The sequence below is a fragment of the Cygnus olor genome, chromosome 1, assembly GCF_009769625.2.
Source record: "Cygnus olor isolate bCygOlo1 chromosome 1, bCygOlo1.pri.v2, whole genome shotgun sequence".
Lineage (NCBI taxonomy): Eukaryota > Metazoa > Chordata > Aves > Anseriformes > Anatidae > Cygnus > Cygnus olor.
In genome coordinates, this window is record NC_049169.1 from 54,864,843 (window position 1) to 54,885,533 (window position 20,691).

The 20,691-nt window shown below is 55.2% G+C and overlaps 1 protein-coding gene across 2 annotated transcripts; it reads left to right on the top strand.

Moving 5' to 3' along the window:
• The first annotated feature begins 3,575 nt into the window (after positions 1-3,575).
• On the top strand, positions 3,576-19,730 carry CBX6 (chromobox 6). 2 transcript variants are annotated; one of them, XM_040559382.1, is made up of 5 exons: positions 3,576-3,713; positions 3,873-3,916; positions 4,034-4,099; positions 4,252-4,318; positions 11,852-19,730. In XM_040559382.1, exons 1-5 carry the CDS (start codon positions 3,645-3,647, stop codon positions 12,770-12,772), a joined length of 1,167 nt encoding a protein of 388 aa, XP_040415316.1. In that variant the 5' UTR covers positions 3,576-3,644; the 3' UTR covers positions 12,773-19,730. The 2 variants fall into 2 exon arrangements, with proteins under 2 accessions (XP_040415316.1, XP_040415312.1); XM_040559378.1 differs by having other exon boundaries at positions 3,584-3,713; positions 11,798-19,730.
• The last annotated feature ends 961 nt before the right edge of the window (positions 19,731-20,691 follow it).

The following is a 20,691-nucleotide window of genomic DNA, read 5'->3' on the forward strand; positions in this document are numbered from 1 at the left end:
TTTTTTTTTTTGCTTTTAAGTCTGAAGTATGTTTTGAAGCACTTTGGAAATGCAAAGCACTAGGAGTGCAAAGCGCTCCTTATCGTCTGCCTAAAAGTGGCATTTGAAAAGCGAAAGATGTATCTGTTTCAGGATGCTGGCTGTTCCTTATCGTTTTTCCAGAGCTGCCACCCAACCCTTTGCTTCCCTCCCATGGCTGAAGGCGGAGAGTTTGCTCCAGCCATGCCAAGCGAAGGAGGGCTCTCTGAGGGGGGAGAGGAGACGTGCAGAGTCCCCAGCTCACCTTCAGGGTGCATGTTGGCTTCTTCCCCGCCACCTCCTTTCCCTGAGGAACGGGGAAAAAAAAATGAAGTTCAGTTTCAGCGGTCCTAGTCTGGAACTACGGCCGCTTCTTCCAGCTCTGGAGACGTCTGTGTAAAGTTTTCTGTCTGAAGAATTGCACCTTATTAGCCTAGTTGGGGACTGGGGAGGTTCCTGTCCTTATGCGGGGAGGGGAAAGGAGGGTGAGCCAGAAGCTGTCTTCAGATTTTTCTGGAGGCTGTTTCCTCACCTTATCTCCAACAAAACGGTGACAAAATAACTAAAATGATTCAGTTGAAGCTTTTATTCTGCATATCTGAAGAACCTTTTGAGCAGGCCAAGATGAGAGACTCTTCTCCCTTGCCTAGTAAGCTCTACGGTTGGAGGAACCCCAGTTCTCTCAAGGGGGCTTCAGCTCCAACCTTTCCCCTCAGCTTATCCACGCCATTTGGACTCTTCTGCGCACTGACTCATCTTATTTGGTATGCTTCCCTGCTGCTGGGGGGGGAACGTGGGGATGGGGTCAGTTAGGAGGGAGGGTCCCTGGTTTTTGTTCTTGTCTCTTCGGTTGTTGCTGTTGTTCCTGTCAGCACGCTAGAGTATCCGAGTCTTTGCACACAGAAAGCTTCCTTTTGCACAGAATGAGCTTCTAGCTTTTGTACAGACTAATTGAATGTATTTGGGGGGGGGGTCTGGGAGGGGGAGAAGTAGGGAGTAAACCAATTCCAAACAAACCCATCGGAGTATAATGCCTTTTCTGAGCGAGTATGTGCTGTAAACGGAGGTTGTAATAGCAAAGGGAGGGCAGGCTCAAGTATAATTTGACACAAAGTGTGGTTTTATTTTTGTACTGATATGGATAAGAGACTGTACAGCATCTATTTATTTAGATGATTTATGTGGTAAATGTTGCAAACAAAATTATTAAAATATTAAATATGAGAACTGACATTTACTTAATGGTCTGTTTGTGTGGTCATTTACCTCCCCTTCCTTTAATTCTACAGTTGAATTATTTTCCCCCCGTCGCTCCTGTTGGTATAAGCACGCAGTGTGGTTGGAAAAAGAACGGAAAAATGCGTGTGCGTGCGTGAGAACGATCAGTAAAGAAAGGTTGATGAGGAATGGAGCCTGCAGAAGGCTGTTCCTGGCATTACTCATTACTTCAATTTGAGGAGGTTAGGTTTTTATTAATTTTTAACCACTGGGTGAGTTAGAGCTGTACAGAGGTGACCCAGGACAGCTGGCCTTTGATGGATCAGAACTGGAAAAGCAGAATGCCAGTCGCAGGGTGGCTGCTGCTCCGGGTGTAGGGAGTTCCTGACGTCCTCACACGATGCGGTGGTGCCAGGACAGCTCTGCTGGCACTAGCTGGAGGAGAGAGAGCATGGCTGCCGAGTCACGACAGCACGGGGAGCAAAAGCCTCAGGGTGGGGGGCTTTCCTGGGTCAGTTGAGGCGCAGGCTGTGCCTGCCTTACCAAAGTGTGGTCGGCATGCTTGTCCTGAGCCAGCGGGGCTGCATGTGACCGATGGCATTGGAGCAGGCCTCCAGCCAGCCACTAATTTTCTGGCAGCAGCTAGCGAGTCAGGTGAAGTAGTAAGGAACTGCAGTGCAGCGTTATGGGAAAGCCTACTCCAGAGATTGTTTCTTCCTTCCCCTGCCAATGCTGCAGAGGCTGGCTGGCACTCGCAGCTCAGCGGCTTGTCCTTTCACATGCGTGTGTTGGTTGGATTAAAGGTTAATCTGGATGGTGTGTGTGTGTGTATATATATATTTTAATAATTTGTTGTTATGCCACCCCTCCGATCCACGCAGTGCTGCCAGCCTGCCTTGTGCAGCTCTCCTGGCGGGGTGCGTGAGGATTGGGTACTGGCTGTACCTCAGAACATGTCCTGGGCCCCTACTTACAGCCAGCAGCACCCAAAAAGGACACCAGAAAAGCTGCTGCACCCCAGCCCCTCAGCGCAGCAGAGGGTACGACCGCTTCTTGCTGGAGAAAACAGAAGTGCTGGAGCGACAGCGTTGGCTGATTAACTCTTGGAGCCGTTTGGGTGGAGATGCCAACCCAAGCAGGCCACCAGTCTGCAAAATCACAGGCCTGGGGGCTTGGAGCAGGTGAGCTTCTCGTTATCGAGTGGCATGGATAAAGTAAAAATGTTCTCACACCTGCTGTTCTCCCCCTGTGCTCAAAGGCTGTGTGCCAGTGGTTCTGGGGAGGAAGGCCTCGTTGCACCCACACATCTTGTTGCCTCCCCACAACTTTCCTGTGGGGATCAGCGGCTGCTCCGGGACCGCCATCTCCCCTGTCTGAGAGTTTTACTGGAAATGTGAACGAAACAATGGAAATACCCGGGGATGCGGCTCTTCAGTCACTGGTTTTGCTGCGAGAGGCCAAAAAAGAGCAAGTGTGGGCAGGGGCAAGACTTGTGCGAGCTCTGGGGCTGTGCAGCGAGCCTGGGCTCTGTCCTGTCACGAGGGGCGAGGAGCAGGCCCCGGGGAGCCCCCCATTTACTGGGGGCACCTGGATGGGGAGCCTGAGGCACTCATTTTTACAGACAGCATTAATCAACACAATTAAAAACACCAGAACACGGTGGGCACCGGCCACTTGCTCTTGTCCAGACGCGTCACAGCGCAGGCAGGATGAGGGCTGAACACAAACGTGGTGCAGCGGGGGGGCCCCCGGCCCGGCCACCATTTTGTGTCACGGGCGGCCACTTGGGGTTGGTTGGGGTTCGCTGCTTTTCTGGGGGCGTTGTTGGGTTTTGGGGGTTCATTGGGGTTTGTTGGGATTTATCGGGGTTTAGTTCCCCCCTCTCCTGCCCCGTTACCACCTGCAAGATGTCATTCCTGCAGACTGAGGGTGCTTTTACGGGAACACTCGAGGCGGGGAATTCCCCCCACACCCAAGCATTTGCCTTTTATCATCATTATTATTAAGATTTTGGGGCCTGTTTCTCTTGCGGCGCCTCGTGGCACGGAAAGGATGACGTGAAAAGAAGGAAAACGGGGTGTTTTTTACTTTTTACTCCCATTTTATTCTTTTTTAATTTTTAGATTTTTTTTTTTTTTGATCTTTATGCATTTTTAATTATTTATTTTCGGACCAACCCCACACACTCCACCCCTTTAACCCCTCCCCCCTAAAATTTTTTTTGGGGGGGGAGGGGGGGGGTCACGCGCGGCCGCGGCGGGAGGGGGCGCGCGGGCGTGCGCGTACCCGCTTGGGGTGGGGGGGCGTTAGAGGCGGTCGTAGCGGCGCGGGGCGGGGCGGCGCGGGGGGGAGGCGGGCGGGCGGGCTTATTATGGGCTGTGGGCGCCGCCGCCGCCGAGGAGCCCAAGATGGAGCTGTCTGCAGTGGGGGAGCGCGTCTTCGCCGCCGAGTCCATCATCAAGCGGCGCATCCGAAAGGTGCGGGGCCGCTGGGCGGGGGGGGGGGGGAGGGAGGGCGGGAGGGGGGCGCCGCCGCCTGCCTCGGGTCCTTCCCCCGACCCGCTCTCACCATCCTTTATCCCCCCCCCTTTTATTTTTATTTTACACCCCCCCCCCCCCCCCCCCCGTGTTTTTCAGGGGCGCATCGAGTACCTGGTGAAATGGAAGGGCTGGGCCATCAAGTGAGTGCGGGGGGCAGCGCCCCCCGGGGGGTGCGTGGGGTGTGGGGGGGATGTATGGGGTGTGGGGGGGTCCTGGGGGCTCACCCCTTGCCCATGTCTCGCCGCCCGCCCCGGCAGGTACAGCACCTGGGAGCCCGAGGAGAACATCCTGGACTCGCGCCTCATCGCCGCCTTCGAGCAGAAGTGAGTAGGGCCAGGCCCCGCGGGGTCCCCGGCCGTGGGGTGCCGCAGGGCCGGGGGCGAGCGGGGAGGAAGGGGGCGGCCGCGGCCGTCGCCCCCGCGCTTCCCCCCGCTGGGACCCGTTCTAACTTCTCCACCGCTTCGGCTCCCCAAAGGGAACGGGAACGGGAGCTGTACGGGCCCAAGAAGAGAGGACCGAAGCCCAAAACTTTTCTCCTGAAGGTAACTCTCATTTAAATAACTCAGGCCTAGCCCGCCGCCTCGAGACCCCTCGCGGAGCCGTGCCCTTGGAAGGACTGCGCTTCCGCGCGCCCCGCTCAGGGGGGACGCGGGGCCGGCCGCCCGCGGCAGGGGGTAGGGAGGCAGGAGCCCAGCGGGTGCGTGCCTGGCGGGTGCCCCAGCAGGACGCTCGCACACGCGCGGCTGTGCATGGCGAGGCTGCGGTCCCTGCTCCGGAATCCTCTCCCCCCTTTCACGGCCTTCTGCTGCTGTCGCAGTAGTGAGCGAGCCTGCCCCGCTCCCCCCTGCCTTCAGCAGCCTCCGGCCCGTGCCCTGCGACTTCGCAGCGCGCCGAGCGGCTGGGCGGCCGTGGCTGGAGTCCTGCTGCTTGCTGCTCGTGCTCTTCTGATTGCGTTTCGGCGTGTAGGTGCTCCGCGGGAGTCGCGTGGTTTGATCCGTAAGCTGCAGGCTGGTTTTTTTTGTTTTTTTTTTTTTTGTGGGGGGAGGAATGTTTCTGCTCTGTGTAAGATAGCAGCTGGAGCTTGCAGTTGCTCTCTGTCAGACCCTGCGCCTTTGCGAGAAGGTATCGTTGTAGCATCTCTGCCTTCTTGCAGAGAAGAATGACGAAGGGAGTCCTAGTGCAGCTCTCCCCTTAATTTTTTTACTTATTTTTTTTAATTCACAAGCCTGGTAGCTGTGTGACATCTATGCGAGTTTTGTGGATTTATTTGTCCAAAGACAGAACTCCTTGCTTTCCTTCCTTCCCCTCCCCCCCACAACCTCCCCCAACTATCTTGATCACAGACTTCAGATGAACGTAGAAACACAATGCACCTTTGTATGGTTAAGGCACGTAAGGGAATTTGGAGCTTCCCTGGTTTTGATCCAGTACGAAGCCCTGGGACAGCCGGAGTGGACCGTGTAGTAAGGTGTCTCCATCACCGAGTCAATCTGTGGCTTTGAGCAAGTCATTTAGCCTTTGTGCATGTTTCCCCATCTGTGAAACAGGTTAATGCTCTCCTCTTGCTGGCAGCAGCAGCAGCTTTACTCAAGTTAGTGTAGCACTTTAACTGAATGAGCACTGGAAAGAGCGATGAGGGGTAGGGTGTCACCTCTCCTCTGCTTTGAGAGCGCATAACGTAGGAGAAATGCAGGAATGGGCGTATTCTGATGCCCTGAGTAAAACCCAGGGGACAGTGGTAATCCTCTGAAAGTCCAGATGATAGATCTATCCCCCTTCTCTGTCGTTTTCCTCTTTTGCTGCTAAGTTTTTCAGTCTGCAGGTACAGAAACTACAAACGTAACCGATCGGTACCACCTCTTAATCTTTGTACGGGGAAACTGGACTAGTTGCTTTTTCTCTTTCTGGCAGTCACGCATTAATTGAAACCCTAGTGTTTAGGGTTCCAATAATGCAGAGGAAAGCTTAAAGGGAAACCACTGGCTTAAAATAGTTCTCTGCTTGAATTAAAAAATTCTGGTATTTGTAACACCTGGCATTGTTCAGTGGTAGAAGAGTGTATTTCTTCTTTGTTTATTCTGTGCTTTTGACTTTACCAGGTATAATCAGTTTCTTTTCTTTTGATTCTGAATGTCTTACGGCAAAATCCATTGCCAATTTTTTGTTCTCATTCAAACAAACAAACAAAAAAACAACCACAAAAAAAAAAGCAAGGAATAAGAAAACAACAAAACCCACTCATTCCTCCTCTTCTCCCCTTGCTCTTTAAAACCTCCCAAACTTGGAACCTGAATTATTCAACAGCATCCTTTGAATCACATCCCTGACACGTTTCCGTGGCACATCTTCCTTCTGCCAGCTTCTCAAATGTTACCGAAAACCCGTAGGTTTGTGTAACTGGCTTGGTACTTTGGAGAAGGTGGGACGAGATGAGGGGGAAGACGTGCTCTCCTGAAGGCTGGTGCCCAGTTGTGCAGGGCAGGGCAGAGCCCCGTCGCTCTCGCTTCGTTTGCAGCTTGGAGAGACAGAGCCGGTGAAACTGCCGGTGCTCCGACTTGCCGTTTTCTTCAACTTCTGATCCTGCCTTAAAAAATAACACCCCAGGCCAGGCAGCGAGAAGTAACCGCGTCTCAGCCAGCTCCATCTGAACTTGTTCGAGCTCTGTTCAGGCAAACTTTGTGCAGCTAGAGAAGCAGCTGGGACCGGCACGCTAGTCAGCCAGTCGTGTTTGCTCCCCGTGCGGCTCGGTCAAATCTTCTGACCTGCTGAAGATGCAGGCGTGGCCTCTGATAACGCCGCAGGGCTGGCGCTGCCGCGGGACGAGCGGGACTCGCCTCTGCCTCGCGCATCGCTAGCGACCTTTTTGGTTCTCGGCTGCAGGATCTCTTGCCAGTGAGAATTTCGGAAGCAGGGGAAGAAATTTGACTCTCGCTTCCCAGAGGGAGTCTTTGGAGTTGGCAGTTAGAACAATATTCTTTTTGATCTGCTGGCTGAACAGATTAGGCCTGGATGGAGTGACGTTTAAGTAGGAGCCTGGCCTAGGACTGCGTTGGTTGACTGGTCTGCCCTCGACTCAGTGGCTTGCTAGGATCTTCCACGTATGTCAGTGCTCGAACTTGGTCTTTTGAGCCTCCAGGAAGGCGTGGAAATACGTGCTCCGATATACCATTGTCCCCTGACCTGTGTGGGTGTTTTAGGTTGCAGGTGAGGATAGGTTTATCCAGGGATTAGTTGTCAAAAGCTGCAGGTAGGCACCCAGGGGGATTTGCAGAAAGCATTCCAGCAGGTTAGAGGCCCACGCCTTGGTAAAAGCTTTGAAAAGCTGCATCTTCAGCCACCTGCTGCCTTTGCGAGCCAGGCTCCCGTTGCAGAGAGCTGCGCAACGCTTGCCCTTTCGACCAGACCGCAAAGGCAAACCACGGGCCGGGCTCTGCGATACCGCCACCAAGATGGCCGGCCCCGTAAGGGACCCCTGCAAATTCCAGCGGCGGAGTTTTTGGGCAGGAAATGGGTCTTTATCCTCTGCATACTAGGGGCAAACTTTCCCACAGCTGAGATCAAGCTTGGCGGGAGGCTGTAATTCTTGGGAGGCTCCTGGTATGCTGCAAGCTTTGTGCCTGGGAAGCAGAGCCCTCGGTCTGGAACGGGCAGCGCGGCGCATAAGGCTCTTACCCTCCTGCTTCCGTGTCTGCCAGAAGTCTTCCTTGAGGACAGGTCCTTCAGCTTGAGGGTGGAGTGGCTGCTTGTGCAAGGTTAGAAAGAGACATTAACCGATCGTGCATGCTGTGGTAATCTTCCTCTTCTCCCCGGCTTGGTTTGCTCTTTATATTTTGCTTTTCCCTCGGCACTCCACTGTGAGGAATGCAAAACTCACCAGCTAATCTAATAAAGTCCAGCGCGTGCTATTAAGAGACAGAGCCCGGTCTCCAAGCTCAGTGGGTGGCTAGCAAAGACTCCTGTTCGGGGTGGCTGTAAATGCACTGGGGGAAAAAGGCTGGAGAAGGTTAATAGGGAGAGAGAAGTAACTGAGAGCAGAGTAAAGGAGAGGCGGGGTGGGGGAGAGGGGGGAAGAAGGGGCAGAGCAGCATGTTGTTCTGTCACTTCGCCCTTCCTTGAACTCTGAAGTTGGAGCTGGGTTTCTTTTGATCTCTTCCCTGTTCGTAAATTATCCCCGAGCGGTTTGAAAACAGCCTGTTCCCCTTTGTAGCATTTTGTTCCCCATCCAGTAGGGAAACTTTAGTTTATGGCAGTGTTGCTTGGGAGAACTATGCTATGAACTGGCTTGCTGTTGCCTTGTCGCTTGGAAGGCTGCAGAAGAAAAAGGGCAATAAAAAGGCAGAATGGCAGCCAGAAAGGGGAAAGAAGAGCTCTTGCAAGTGCCGTTTGGAACAAGGACTGTGGGAATGCAGGTGGAGAATAAAAGACAAAGCAGAACCAGTAACGTGCGGGCGAGCAGCGCTACTATGGTGCAGCAGTGGTACGGGAGATCACTCGATTTTGAAATAATTAACGAGAAATCTGTTGCCTTGCAATCTGGAAGGAAAACAAAAAAAGACCTTGCGAAGGTTTTGATACGAGTCAGGTAAGCAAGCCTTCACAAAGCACGTGTCGGTGTACGTGCTTGTGCGCCTCAGCGCGTTAAGGGAATGAATGAACAAATATGCTCGCTGGGCCTCAAGGGACATTTATTCAGAAATAGTAGGGAACAAGGGAGATAATAGTAGTTCCCAGAGGCAATGGGAAAGAGCCGTACAAGCTAAATAAAGGTGATACATATCCCAAAAGGGAAGCGGGGGGAAGGGAAGCGATCCCAGCAATTGCCTCGCTCTCGTGACAGAGCACTGCAGCAAGCCTCCAGAAGCTGCCTCCTGATGTAGGCTGAGCTGTAAGCAGGGAGCGAATTACTTCATGTACGTGCTGAGTACTTCTTCAGCGGTGAGCAAATCCTGCGGGTGAACACAGCCAGACCCAGCGAGGTAGTTCCCATTTGGAAAAGTTCTCGGTTGAGTAACAGCCCGGTGACGCGTCCGAGAGGATGGAACAGGTTCGTTTTCGAAGGCTTGGTGTTCGTACAGCTCTTGAGCGTGATAGAGTAACGCACCTGTAACAGGGAGAGGTACGTTTCCAGCAGCTAAACCTGAACGCTGAGTCTCCTGGAAACGGCAGGTGCACGTTACTTGAAGTTGGAAGCAAGAGAAGGAAATGACCGAGCCCAGAAAATGCCCTGTGCTCTGCAGGGAAGGGACCGGAGTTTGTGTAGTTGATACCTGAATAAACCTGATCCTGCAGTAGGAATATGGAGCTTCGCAAGTGAGAGAGGGCTGAGGGGGCTGGTCTTAGATAGAGCATCCGATACTATTTTCCTTGAAACCTTACCTGGAGAAACAAGCTCAAGGTAGCCCGCAGATTTGCATATTGTTCTTTGGAACTGGCGTTGAAGCTGGGCACTGGGAGCAGCAGCGTAGCACCTGGGGAGCTCCCAGCTTACCCTGTCTCTTAACAGTTTGGCCAAGGAGGTCAACGGTTCATGTAGTCTGCGTGGAGAGCACCAAAACTGGAATTTAATGAATGCAGAGAGCTGAAACATGAGTTATGAAGAAGTGCCCCAGAAGTAACTGGAAACGCAGACACACAGTAAATGAAGGAGACCTGGTTGTCGTGGCACACTGGGAGAGTCGTAGGCATGGAGCAATGCTGGGTGCTAGCTGCTCCGTAAGCACAAAGCAAAGCCAGATCTCTGTCAAGACAGGACAGGAGCTGATTCACGTGCACAGACAGAAAACATGACAGCAGCAGGACTTTGGAAGTGGCCAAGCAGCGACGCTCCCAGCATTACCGTTTTTCTTTTCCCGTGGTTGATGGGAAACTTCACCGAGAAATTTGGGGTGTAGAAGGCATCCGTGGGTGTTTGTGATGGCTTCCTCTAAACCAGGGGGTGGTGGGGGAATAAGGTGTGCTGCTGCTTTCTCAGGTGGGTAATGGGAGGCAGCCTTGTGAGCCAGCCACACTCGGAGTCTGCTCTGCGGGGCACGGAGCAGGCAGAGCCCCTCGGTGTGAGGCGTGGTTGTTGCCAGCGAGTTCATCTAGAAGACGTGCAGCAGGAGAGGCCCTGAAGGATGTCTGTGTGTCTGGCTTCCTGGTCCCGTGTTTTGGAACAGGACGTTGTGTCGCACTTTGCTATCCACTAAGCGGTGGTAAACTGGCGAGAAGCCCAAAGCATAAGAGCAGCAGTGCTGGAAGGGCTGTCTGCTTTTGGGGAAGGAAGAATAAAGTTCCTAATCCAGTCCGTGCTGGTATGTAATGTCGGAAAGCAAACTGCAGCTTTTTGTCCTGGTGTCTGCCATCTGCTTCAGAGGGACCTGTGAAGAGGAGGAGCGAGGACTGCCCTAAATGTGCGTCTGTCTGTGCCTGTGCCCTTCTGAAGGGGTCTCCACGTCATGGATGGTTGGGGTAAGAGCACGGAGAGTTGAGGGAATTCATCCAGAGCTTCTGCTATGCTCCAGCCCGTTGGATGCCTGAGACAGAACCATGTCTATCCATTTTCTGAACTGTTTTGGGCGTGGAGTGATGCGTGAGGCTGAATCCCCGGTGCGGGTGAACCTTCAGTCTGCATACATACGGCAGGGGAAGGAGGCCTCGTTCTTGCAGTCCTCTTAAAGCCAGGATGTAAGGAGAACTGCAGGGAACGACCCAGCATTAGCTGGGAAGGAACAAAATGTCTTCACGTCCCCGCTCCCTGCTCGTTCAAGGTCTGTGGTTTGTGTTGGGACCTCGGTGGGAGGCGAAGGGGCACAGGGTGACAGCGGAGCTCTCTGGGGACGCGGGCCCAGGGCTCTGAGCTCATTGTGCAAGAGCAGGCCTGGGCCCCTTGCTTAGATCTGTTAGATTGCTGCCTTTACAAGAACATTTTTTTCCCCAGGCGTTTCTTCGGTAGGAGGCACAGCCTGCAGGGCGACAAAGGAGATGGTGTTGGGAGTGCTTAAGCTCTTAGCTGGCAGGCGGCCATCCCGATCTTGGCTTGCGTGAGGGGGCAACCGGAGAGAAAAGTTGGGGAAGAAAAGCAGCTGTCTCGTAGCACTGCAGTTCTGGTTGTGCCCACGAGATGGGGAAAGCTGCTCGCTAGATGGGTAACGGGAGAGGGGGCTCGCCCCATCAACCTGTGGGTTGCTTCTGCCTGTGGCCACCACTGAGGGGGGATGAGGACGGGGTTGAAATTGCTCGTGTCTCTCTGATTCATGAACCAGGGCACTGTCTCCAAGGGACAGAAGAGCTTAGAAGTCTTGTTCCTCTGCCCTGGCTCTTGGAGGGCTGGCACCAGGCAGTTAAGCCGGTGTTGCTCCTGCTGTTTCACTAACAGCTTTAAAAAAGGTATGGTGTTCAGAAGGACAAAGCAGCGTCTTCCTTGGAGATGCAGTTAAACTTCGCTCGAGATCCAGCTCGCCTCATCTCCGGCTTTGAACATCGGACCTTGTTCACACAGCAGAACAGGGATCAGCAGCCTGCCCGTGGTCTCGAGTTAAAAATTAAGCTTCGGGTCTCTGCGTTTCTTGTGCTTGGCAAAGACACCTTCATCAGACCACCCTCGCCCACCTCCATCTTTGTTTCTCAAGACCTACCGTGCTTAGTGGAAGAGCAGATACGTCTCGTTGTGGGAGGGGAAAAGCAAACTGGATGTAGTACTCTCTGCCTCCCCCTCATCTCCTGCTTATTTCCAGAGGACAAGGTGCAGCCCCCTCTCTTGAGACTGGATTTTAGTTTGGGACGCTCACTCGGTGGCAGGCTGGGGACAGAACTGGGAATCTGGCACCGAAAGTGGGAGCTCACGCCGACAGAGCTGCGTTTTTGGGGCAGGGGGGTTCCAGGCCCAGATCACCGGTGGGTTCGAGGGGAGGTGGTGTGGATGTCTGGTTGTCATTAGTGTGTGACATGGCATTGCTGTTCGGCGCCTGGCTTGAGAAGTGGCTGCATTTAGGCTACCTCTCTGACCCTGTTTTTTTTTTTCTCTCTCCCCACCACCGCAGGCTCGGGCCCAAGCGGAGGCCCTCCACATTGGGGATGTACACTTTTCTGTCAAGCCTGGTTCTAGCACCTCGTCTCCCAAGCTCCACTCCAGCGCCGCGGTGCACCGGCTCAAGAAAGACATCCGGCGATGCCACCGCATGTCCCGGCGCCCCCTGCCTCGCCCGGACCCCCAAAACGGGGGGAGCGTGGGCGGCGGGGCCGGCATCCGTCCTCCCGTCTCGCCCTTCTCGGAGACCGTCCGCATCATTAACCGCAAGGTGAAGCCCCGCGAGCCCAAGCGCAGCCGCATCATCCTCAACCTCAAAGTCATTGACAAAGGTGGCAAGCCGGCCAACGGGACCGGGGGGGCCCTGGCTCGGCCCAAGATCCCGTCCCGAAACCGCGTCATCGGCAAGAGCAAAAAGTTCAGCGAGAGCGTCCTCCGCACCCAGATCCGCCACATGAAGTTCGGCGGCTTCTCGCTCTACAACAAGCCGTCTGCCGCGCCCGCCCCCTCCCTGGAGGGCAAAGGGGAGGCCGAAGGTTCCCAGGCGGCCTCCTGCGGGCTCATGATGGGCTCCACCCCGTACGATGCCCCCAGCTCCAGCTCCTCCGGCTGCCCGTCGCCCGCCCCCCACTCCTCGTCCGACCCCGATGATTCCCCTCCCAAGCTGCTTCCCGAGACCCTCAGCCCGGCCATCCCCGACTGGCGCGAGTCGGAGGTCCTCGACCTCTCGATCCCACCCGAGTCAGCTGCCACCAGCAAGCGTTCTCCCCCGGGAGGCTGCGGCGGGGGGCAGACGCCCTCCTTGTCCCTTTCTTCTTCCGAGCCGGAGCAGGAGGCCGGCGACTGGCGTCCCGAGATGTCCCCTTGCTCTAACGTGGTGGTCACGGATGTCACCAGCAACCTCCTCACGGTCACCATCAAGGAGTTCTGCAACGCGGAGGATTTCGAGAAGGTGGCGGCGGGCGGCGGGGGAGGCGGCAGCAAGTGAGCGAGCCAGGTCCCCCTGCTCCAGGGGCGTGGGGGGAGCTCTACCTGCGAGAAGTCGTGGTGTGAATGGCTGTCCTTGGTTCTCTCCTTCTCCCCTGCGCTGTCCCTCGTCCCTCACGGCCGCCCTTCCTCCTCCTCCTCCTCCTCCTCCTCCCCTCCTGCCCGGAGGCTGGAGTGCTGCGCTGTGGGGGGAGCGGGAGGTGGAGGAGGCGGTGGTGGGGCTGGGGAGTGGTTGTTTGTCCTTGAGTGTGGTGTCGTCCAACCGGCGGTGGGGCCTTTGGGGCTGAGCATATGCCTGCGCCTGTGGGGAAGCCGCTCTTCCCCCTCCTCCCCCTTCCATCTTCGACAAAAACTGCAGAGGAGCTCCGCAGCCTTGAGGGGTGGACGGAAGAGGACTGGAGCCCCCACCCCCTGAGCCTTCCCCCCCCGAGGTGCGTGCAGTCTCTTCCATTCCGCTATTTCCCCCTCGCCACGACGCCGATCCTACCGTCCTCGCCCTCCTTGGCCCGCGGCCTGGATCCGCCATCTCCTGGGCTGCGGTGGTGGCTCCAGGTGCCCCAGGACAAGGAGGAGAGGGGCGTGAGGTGAAGCGTCGTGCCTGGAAGGTGCTGGTGACAAAGCTGGGGCCGTGGGGCTGCCCCACGCCGCAAACCGTCCCACGTTGGCTTCCCCTTCCCTCTAACTATTGGTGCTACCTTGGCAGTTGTACGGCCGCTTTCAGGTGGCCTGCTCCCTCCTCCTCCTCCTGCATCTTCCGACTTGCTCAGCCTTGCAGGGGGGAGAGGGAAGAGAAGAGGAGCCTGCTTCCAGCCAGACCTTCCTCCTGGCGTTCGTCACTTGCACTTGCCTGGGGGAGAGGGCATGAAATGTCCCCCACCCCCCCCGGCCCTTCTGTGGTGGGAGCGGGAGTTCGGCCGTGCGTCCGTCCCGCAGCCGGGGAGGAGAGGCGCTGACAGGGCTGCTCTCCTGCCTCCTGCGTGAGCTTCCCCTCAACCTTTCCGCTTCCCCCCTGCTCCCTCAGAGGGAAGGGAGGACGCCGAGGTGGGCGGCTTGCTCTTCCCGCTTCCTTTCCTCTCTCCTTTCTCTGCCGAGAGCGGCCTGGAAGAGGGCTCCCCCCTGTCATTTCGGGATCTGAAAGGGCCCGTACAACTGTCAACCAAAGGTGCTGACAAGAAATAACTGTCTCTCTCGCATCAGAAGCACGTGTGCTGGTTCTCTTCCCCTGAGAGCACCCCGGGTCGATCTACAAATCCCTTCTCTTTGTCCCGTGCAAGTAGGAGCAAGCGAGACCCATAGCTGGCCCTTCTCTTCCCCACAGCTCCCTCTTTCCCCGACCACCCTTGTTCGTGTCCAGAGCAGGCTCTCTCCTTCTCCTGCCTCTTCTGGCTTGCTCGACTCCGTGTCAGCCGTAGGCTTGACGGTGAGATGCCGCTCCTTTGCTCTCCCTTCTCCCCCTCCTTGCGTGTGGCTGGGCTGTGGGGACAAGGCGAAGAGGTGCTGACGGATCGACCCGTGGGAGAGCCTCGCCTCTCAGCCCCGTCCCCGGGATGGGGCCCAGGGGTTTTACCTCTACATACATGGTGCGGAGGCGGAAAAGGGTGGGGGAAGGAAATTCCCTTCTGCGGGAGGATGCTCGGGAGCTCCCCCCTTGGCACACCTCTTCCTTTTCCTTTCCTCGTTTTAAGAGCTCAGTGGACGCTTTGGGGATGCGGTCGCATTCACGGCTGAAGCTTAGGGGCAGGGAGAAAGAGACTTCCCCGATCCATTCGCCAAGCTAAGGCTTCCTATAACTCGTTGGACTCGTGTGCGTGTCTGTATTAATACCTGCCTGTATTCTTTGTGTCTTTACTTTTGCATCTTTCCTGTGCCTGGCACACCCGGGGATCCCTTATTTTAGCATAGCCTATCCATGCGACTGCAGCTTCAAAGATTGTAGTTCTAGGGAAAAGCTCTTCGGGAAATAGCAGGGAGATCTCTCTCTTATTCCCTTTCTAAACAACAACAAAAAACTCAACTATTTGGAGGCTGCAGGATAAGAGGAGCTTCTTTGTGGGGTGGATGCAAACTGGCCAGTCACTTTAGGTTGTTCAGTTGCTGTTTGGTGTGCGCGTGGTGATGTGTTTCGTTTTGTGGTAATGAGGTTCTGAAAAACAAACAAACAAACAAACTGAAGCGTTTAAGCGGGAGATAAAAGGGAACTTTAATAGGAAACTCTTGATGTGTTTTGGCCAAGACGTGTTCGCTTGGCAGAATTCTTTTCCCCAGTGTCTCTTGTACGGTGTTCTTTGGGGGCGGGGGGCAGGAATTGTTTAATCGAAGGGTTTTTGCCTTTCTCCAGAGTGACAAGCAAGGGGACTGTCTGTGAAGAGCAAAACAGTGGGTCGTTGTAGGGATACTCCGCGAGGACCTTCTTCCTGTGGTGAGGAGACGGGGAGGGCTTGTTGTGGCAGAGGAACTCGTGCGGTAGATCCCCTCTGTGGAGGAAGAAAGGAGTACGATCCGGCTTGCAGACACAGCTCGACCGCTTGCGTGACGTATGTCCCCCCGGGGGGGTCACCAGGTGGGAACCAAACCCTGAACCTCTGGATCTGAAACAAAGATCCCGTGCTCTTTTCGGGTTAGGTCTGCTAACCCGGAGGCAGCGGCAGCCTCAAAAGTTCCCTCAGGTGGACGAGCCGCTTGGGGCTGACTAACCGACCTTCGTATTCACGTGGGTTACGCTCCCCCTCCGAAATTTTTGCCCATGCTCTGTAACGGAGATGGGAGGAAAAGATCTCTCCGTGCCCTTTAGGAGGGGCATGGGGTGGAGGGAGGAGTTTATTTGAAAGTATCCCCTTCCCTTCCCCGTAACCCCTAGAAAAACAAAAAAAAAACAGGGAGATAATTCTCTGTGTCTGTGCCATGTTTGTTCTCTTGTTGTTGTGTTTTTAGAGGAGATTTTATGATGGAGTGGAAAAAGTGAAATGATTAGTTTTGCATAAAAAAAGAAAAGCTTAAAAAAAATTTCTACAGGGAGAGAGAGAGCGCGAGAGAGCGAGAGAGAGCGAGTTTAAAAATGAATAATAAATGCAGTGATTGCACAAACTGTAGTGGTTTTAGATGGTCCTTAGAGAAAAGAGTATTTTGTAGTATCGAAGCATGTGTGTCTGGGATGGTGTTTGGCTTGCTTGAACTGGAGGGAAAGGCATTCTTGGGACTGAGCAGCGACCTCCTAGCTGAAAAAGGCAAGTTGCGTGTTGGAGGAACCCTGTCTGCAAACCCTTCCCGTCCTTGCCTCCCAAGTGTCGGAGTGAGTTCCCTTCCCTCCCATCCCTCTCCTGTGAGCTAAGGTGGAGTCTCCAAATGGTTTTTCCCCGGCCTTCAGCAACGGCCGGCCCTCGTTCTGCCCGAGCGCGGGCCAGGCCCGCGACACGGAAACAGTTGACTTAACTTTGCATGCACAGCAAGCTGCTAGATTTGGGGTGGGCATGTACCTTCCCTGCCAAGTCGCCGTCTCTTCTCCTTTCCCTCCCCCGAGCCCACGCGGGATTAAACCCCGCGGGGGCTCACCTCCCGGGAAGCAGACTCGCCCTCCCCTCCTTTTAGGGTCTCTGAGCTTTGCCCGGTGCCATTTTTCACGCGGGATTCACCCCATCGGGACGGAGAACCGAGCCCCAGCCGCCTGTAGTGCGGCGTCCCCGCTCTGGCTGCAGCCGGACCTTGGGGGCGGGTGAAGGCGCTGCCTCGTGCGCTCAGAAGTCTTTGCCGAGAGGCGTGCCCTCTTCTCGAGGCTCCGGGGAGGCGAGAGGAGGGCCCCGACGGGATTTTGCTCGAGCAGGGCTGCAATCTTCCTCTCGGCGGTGGCAGGCGACGGATGTACCGACGCCTCCCACAGCCTCTGCTGTTCTCGGGAGCTTCCTCTTCTCTCTCTCTCCCTCCCTACCCGTCGAGGTCTCTCAGTGCTTCCCGCAGCCTTCAGCTCGGAGCGGCAGCCTCCCGTCTCGTGCTCTCTTCCCTCCTCGCCGAGCAGAGCGGGACTAGGGAGGCGTGAAGCCGATGAGATGTGCGAGCTCCTTTCGGGGTGGAAAACAGAGAAAATAGGCTGTGGTGAGCAGGCCCGGCTGTGGTGAGCCACGGCTCGATTTCTGTTTTCGGAGGCGCGTTTCTCCACGTCTCCCCTCACCGACCTTCCCAGGGAGATTTATGAAATAATAATAATGAAATAACGAAACCCGATCCTGCTCTTTACCAGGTAGGAGCTGTCTCTGAGCTGAGTCTTCCTAGGGATTTCACTCCCTTTCCCAGCCCCTCTTTGTAGAGGAGGTTTCGGCAGCTCCCGGTGCCTGGAGGTGACCACCTCTTTGGGGGCCTCCTGGCAGAAGAGGAAAAGCTTTCTCGGGGCTCTGCCGTGTGCTGGGGGTGCTGTCCCAAGTTCCCCCCCCCCCAGCTTCTGCCCAGTCTGGGCTGTGGCGTTAGTGAGACGGCTTGGGAGCAGATCTTTCTCCCCAGGGAGGTGTAACAAACCTGGAGCGCGTGTCTGGCTAAGTGCTTGTTTTTCCCCCTCGCCTCCTTCCCCACCTTCTGACAAGCCCTTTTTCCTCCTTGCCTGGCGCATCCTTTTACTCCAATGTCGCTTGCTTTTGCTGCATTTTTCAATCGCCCAATAATCGTGCAAGAGCTGGGATCTTATTTACTTTTTTATATAGAAATATATGAATATAAAAGAAACGCCCCCTCCCCTCTGCCACCACCCCCTTCTCCCCGCCACCCCGTGTGCAGCCCATCCCGCCCCACCCCGTGCTCCCCAGGCTGCATTTTTCTGAGGGTTGGTTTTATTTTTTTTTTTTAGGGGTGGGGGAGGACGGGCTTTGGGCTCCCCCTGGGTTCGAGGTTCCCTCGTGGTTCGTTGCCTTTCCCCAGGGGTTTTGCCACCCTGTGCCTCTGCCTCCCTGCCACGATCCGGCTGAGGATGCCAGGAGCATGGATCCCGTGGTGTTTGCACGGGGCTGGAGGGGGCTGAGTATTGATTCAGAAATCCCCCTCTCCCTGCCTGTGCTTCCTTCCCTAGGCGACTCCAGCAAGCATCGTGGCGCTTCGGGTTTGAGCAAATAACTGGTTTTATTTTAAAAGAGTCCTGAGGTCCTTCCCAGAGCGCAATGCGTAGGGTTTCTTTTTGGTGGGTATAGGTGGGAGGAGACATCAGTCTGTCTCCATCCTCACCCTTTTCCCCCTTTGCCCGTCCATCCTCTACTTTTCTCCCCTCTCGACGTTGCCCCGTGCTGGACCTTTGGCACCGGCAACTCCGCGCGCGCTCTGTGCAGCGAGTCCAAAGCGCCCTCCGTCCTGGCTGCCGCACTTAAAAAGCTGCCACAGGGCTTCGGGTTCTTCTTCTCCTCTTCAAACTTCTCCTTCCAGCAGTGAAAGGTGCTGTTCCTGGTCTGCCCGTGGGAGACCAGGCTGTCTCCGGCAGCTCTTCTGTCCCTTCCTGCCTCTGTGCGGTGCGAAACGGAGCCTCTCTGGGGCTGTCCCCGGGTGAGGGTTCCTCTGAGGGATTTGCCTCGAAACCCTGTCCCTCCGAGGGGGATGGAGGATTGGAAAGCACAGAGCAGGAGCTCTGATGTGGCACGTGGAGGAAGCGAGGTGATGGAAGGGCAGCTGGACGCAGTGCGACACCAGCCTCGGGAGCAGCTCGAAAAACGCATCGTGCGGGGAGAGAAGGGGCACGGTCGGGACGAGCCCCTGAAGAGCCAACTCCCAGCAGAGCCCCGGCTCTCGTGGCTTTGTTCCCAGCTCCGTGGGGCTCCGGCTTTGCCCTGGTGTGCAGGGGCTGAGGCTGCCCCCCGGGCAGAGATGTGGCAGGTAGGTTCTCCTCGGCAGGTAGGTGGCCGAAGGGGCGAGCCCGCTGCAGCCGGGCCTGCTGGCTGCGGAGGAGGACGTGGTCTTAGGTCAAGTTCTCAAACGGAATAAAAAATAAATAAATAAAAAAATCTCCGTGATGACTCGTGTTAGGAAAAAGTCGTCATGGCTGTGCCCCTTTCTTGCCCCCGTTAGCTTGGTTTGCTCTCCTCCCCTCCTCTTCCCCTATCCCCTGCCGTGAAGCCTCGTTTGCTCCTTGAGAACGGAGGACTCTCTCTCTACTTTGGGATTTTTTTTTGTTTTCGTTTGTTTCCCTTTTGGGTAGAAAGTTGTCCGGTGGTGGTGGAGGACAGGGGCCTGCCTCATCTGTTTCTTCCTTTCACCTTCCCCAGTGCCAAGCTTAGGCTCGAATCCTGCAGATTCCTGCAACTCTTTCAACGCCAAGCAGGCAAAAGTTGCCCCACTGAGCTCTGTGGTACTCGGGTGCTTCAGATCCTGCCTGCGCTTGAGTTTTGGCAGCACCAGAGCCTTACTCTTTCTCTTAGAGAAGGGCAGAACTAACTCCTAGAGTGCTGGTGGTTCTGGTGCACCCCATCTGTCTCTTCATTTCCCCTCACTTGGCATACTGAGTGGAGGGGGTCATTTTTTTAATTTAAAACAAACCTAAATATGTATCTTGTAATTTTTTTTTTATTTTGAAAAAAAAAAATGCATTTAAGAATTGTGCACGGATGAATTGTATATCTATATATTTTTTTTTGTCTTGCAATTTTCATTTTAAATAGTGTTTGCTTTTGTTCTGTTTTTTGTTGGTTTTTTTTTTTTTGGTTTTGTTTTGTTTTTAATCCAGTTCCCAGCTGGCTAAACTCTGTCTAGAGTGGATGGGTGGGAGGCACAGCCACCGGAGGGGCGATTGAATCGCCCCTTCCCCTGGCGCTTCCCGCAAAGAAAACTGGTTTGCTCCAGGTTTTGGGGGTGGGGGTTGTGCTAATTACTCTTGTATTCTTGTACATTTTGTTCTTTCTGCTGCTCTTGAATATTGTATCAATGCCAGAAATGGGGAGTTAAAAAAAGAAAAAAAAAAAAAGGAAAAAAAAATTAACCCCAATAAATTGTTACATTCCAAATGTGGTTGTTGTTCTTGGGGGAGTTGTGATGGGGTCTGGGGGGAAGGTGGGATGGGGGCAACTGGAAATGCCTGCTCTGTTCTGAGCTGTGATGGGGAAAGGGGGTGGTTTGGGGGCGACGAGGGCTGGAATGGGAGAACCATGGTGCGAACCGTGGTGACTTAATATTTGCTGGGTAGTTTCTAGGTGCTGCCAGTGCCTGGCGCCGTGTGAGGTGACCAGTGACCAAAACTCCCCATAACGCTGCTGTTCCCTGACATGACTCTTGTCCCGATGGGTTTGCTGGGGGAGGATCCCTGTTTTGCCACCTCGGGGAGCATCTCCAGCATCCGCGGCTCACGAAGCCCCGGGGCAGCCCTCTCCAGAAACGATGTGCTCTTGGCAGGGATCGCTGCCCACCGAAGCAGAGCGCGGCCAAGATTTTGTGCTGCTTGTGCCAGGCTCACCTCAACCCCGTGGTGTGCCAAAAAAACGGTGGGGGCGTCCTGGGGCAGCTCTTTCGCTTCCCGCTGCCAATGAAGCCGTCTTAGCCGCGTCTTTCGGAGCAGGAAGGACGGAGAGGCGGATGCCAGGCTGGATGGGACGCACGGACACCGGTGAGGTTTTGCTTGAGGGTGCTGGCGTAGACAGCCCCCGTAATGGGGGTGAGGTGACAGGAGACACGTTTATTGGGACGTGAGACCTGGAAATAAAGGCAGCCGGCCTGGGAGCGGGCGTGTGCGCTATGCAGGCCCTGCGGATCCCCAGGTAAGACGGGCTGAAGGCTTGGCAGGAGCCAAGGCGGAGCTGGGGCTGGATGCTTACCTGAGCATCACCCCCTTCCCTAACCCAATTTTTCCCATTTTTTCCCCATTTTTTCTCAGCGCTGGTTTGTTTTTTTTTTGTTTGTTTTTTTTTTTTTTTTTTTTGGGGGGGGGGGGGCTTCGGGGCTCTGCCTCCGCCGCTCGGACCCCGCCCC

Bases quoted from the DNA above. Each gene is read 5' to 3' on its own strand.
- CBX6 (XM_040559378.1), top strand. From the start codon at position 3,645: ATGGAGCTGTCTGCAGTGGGGGAGCGCGTCTTCGCCGCCGAGTCCATC. The intron at 3,714-3,872 runs GTGCGGGGCCGC...CGTGTTTTTCAG, and splicing joins TCAAGCGGCGCATCCGAAAG to GGGCGCATCGAGTACCTGGT. The intron at 3,917-4,033 runs GTGAGTGCGGGG...CCGCCCCGGCAG, and splicing joins TGGAAGGGCTGGGCCATCAA to GTACAGCACCTGGGAGCCCG.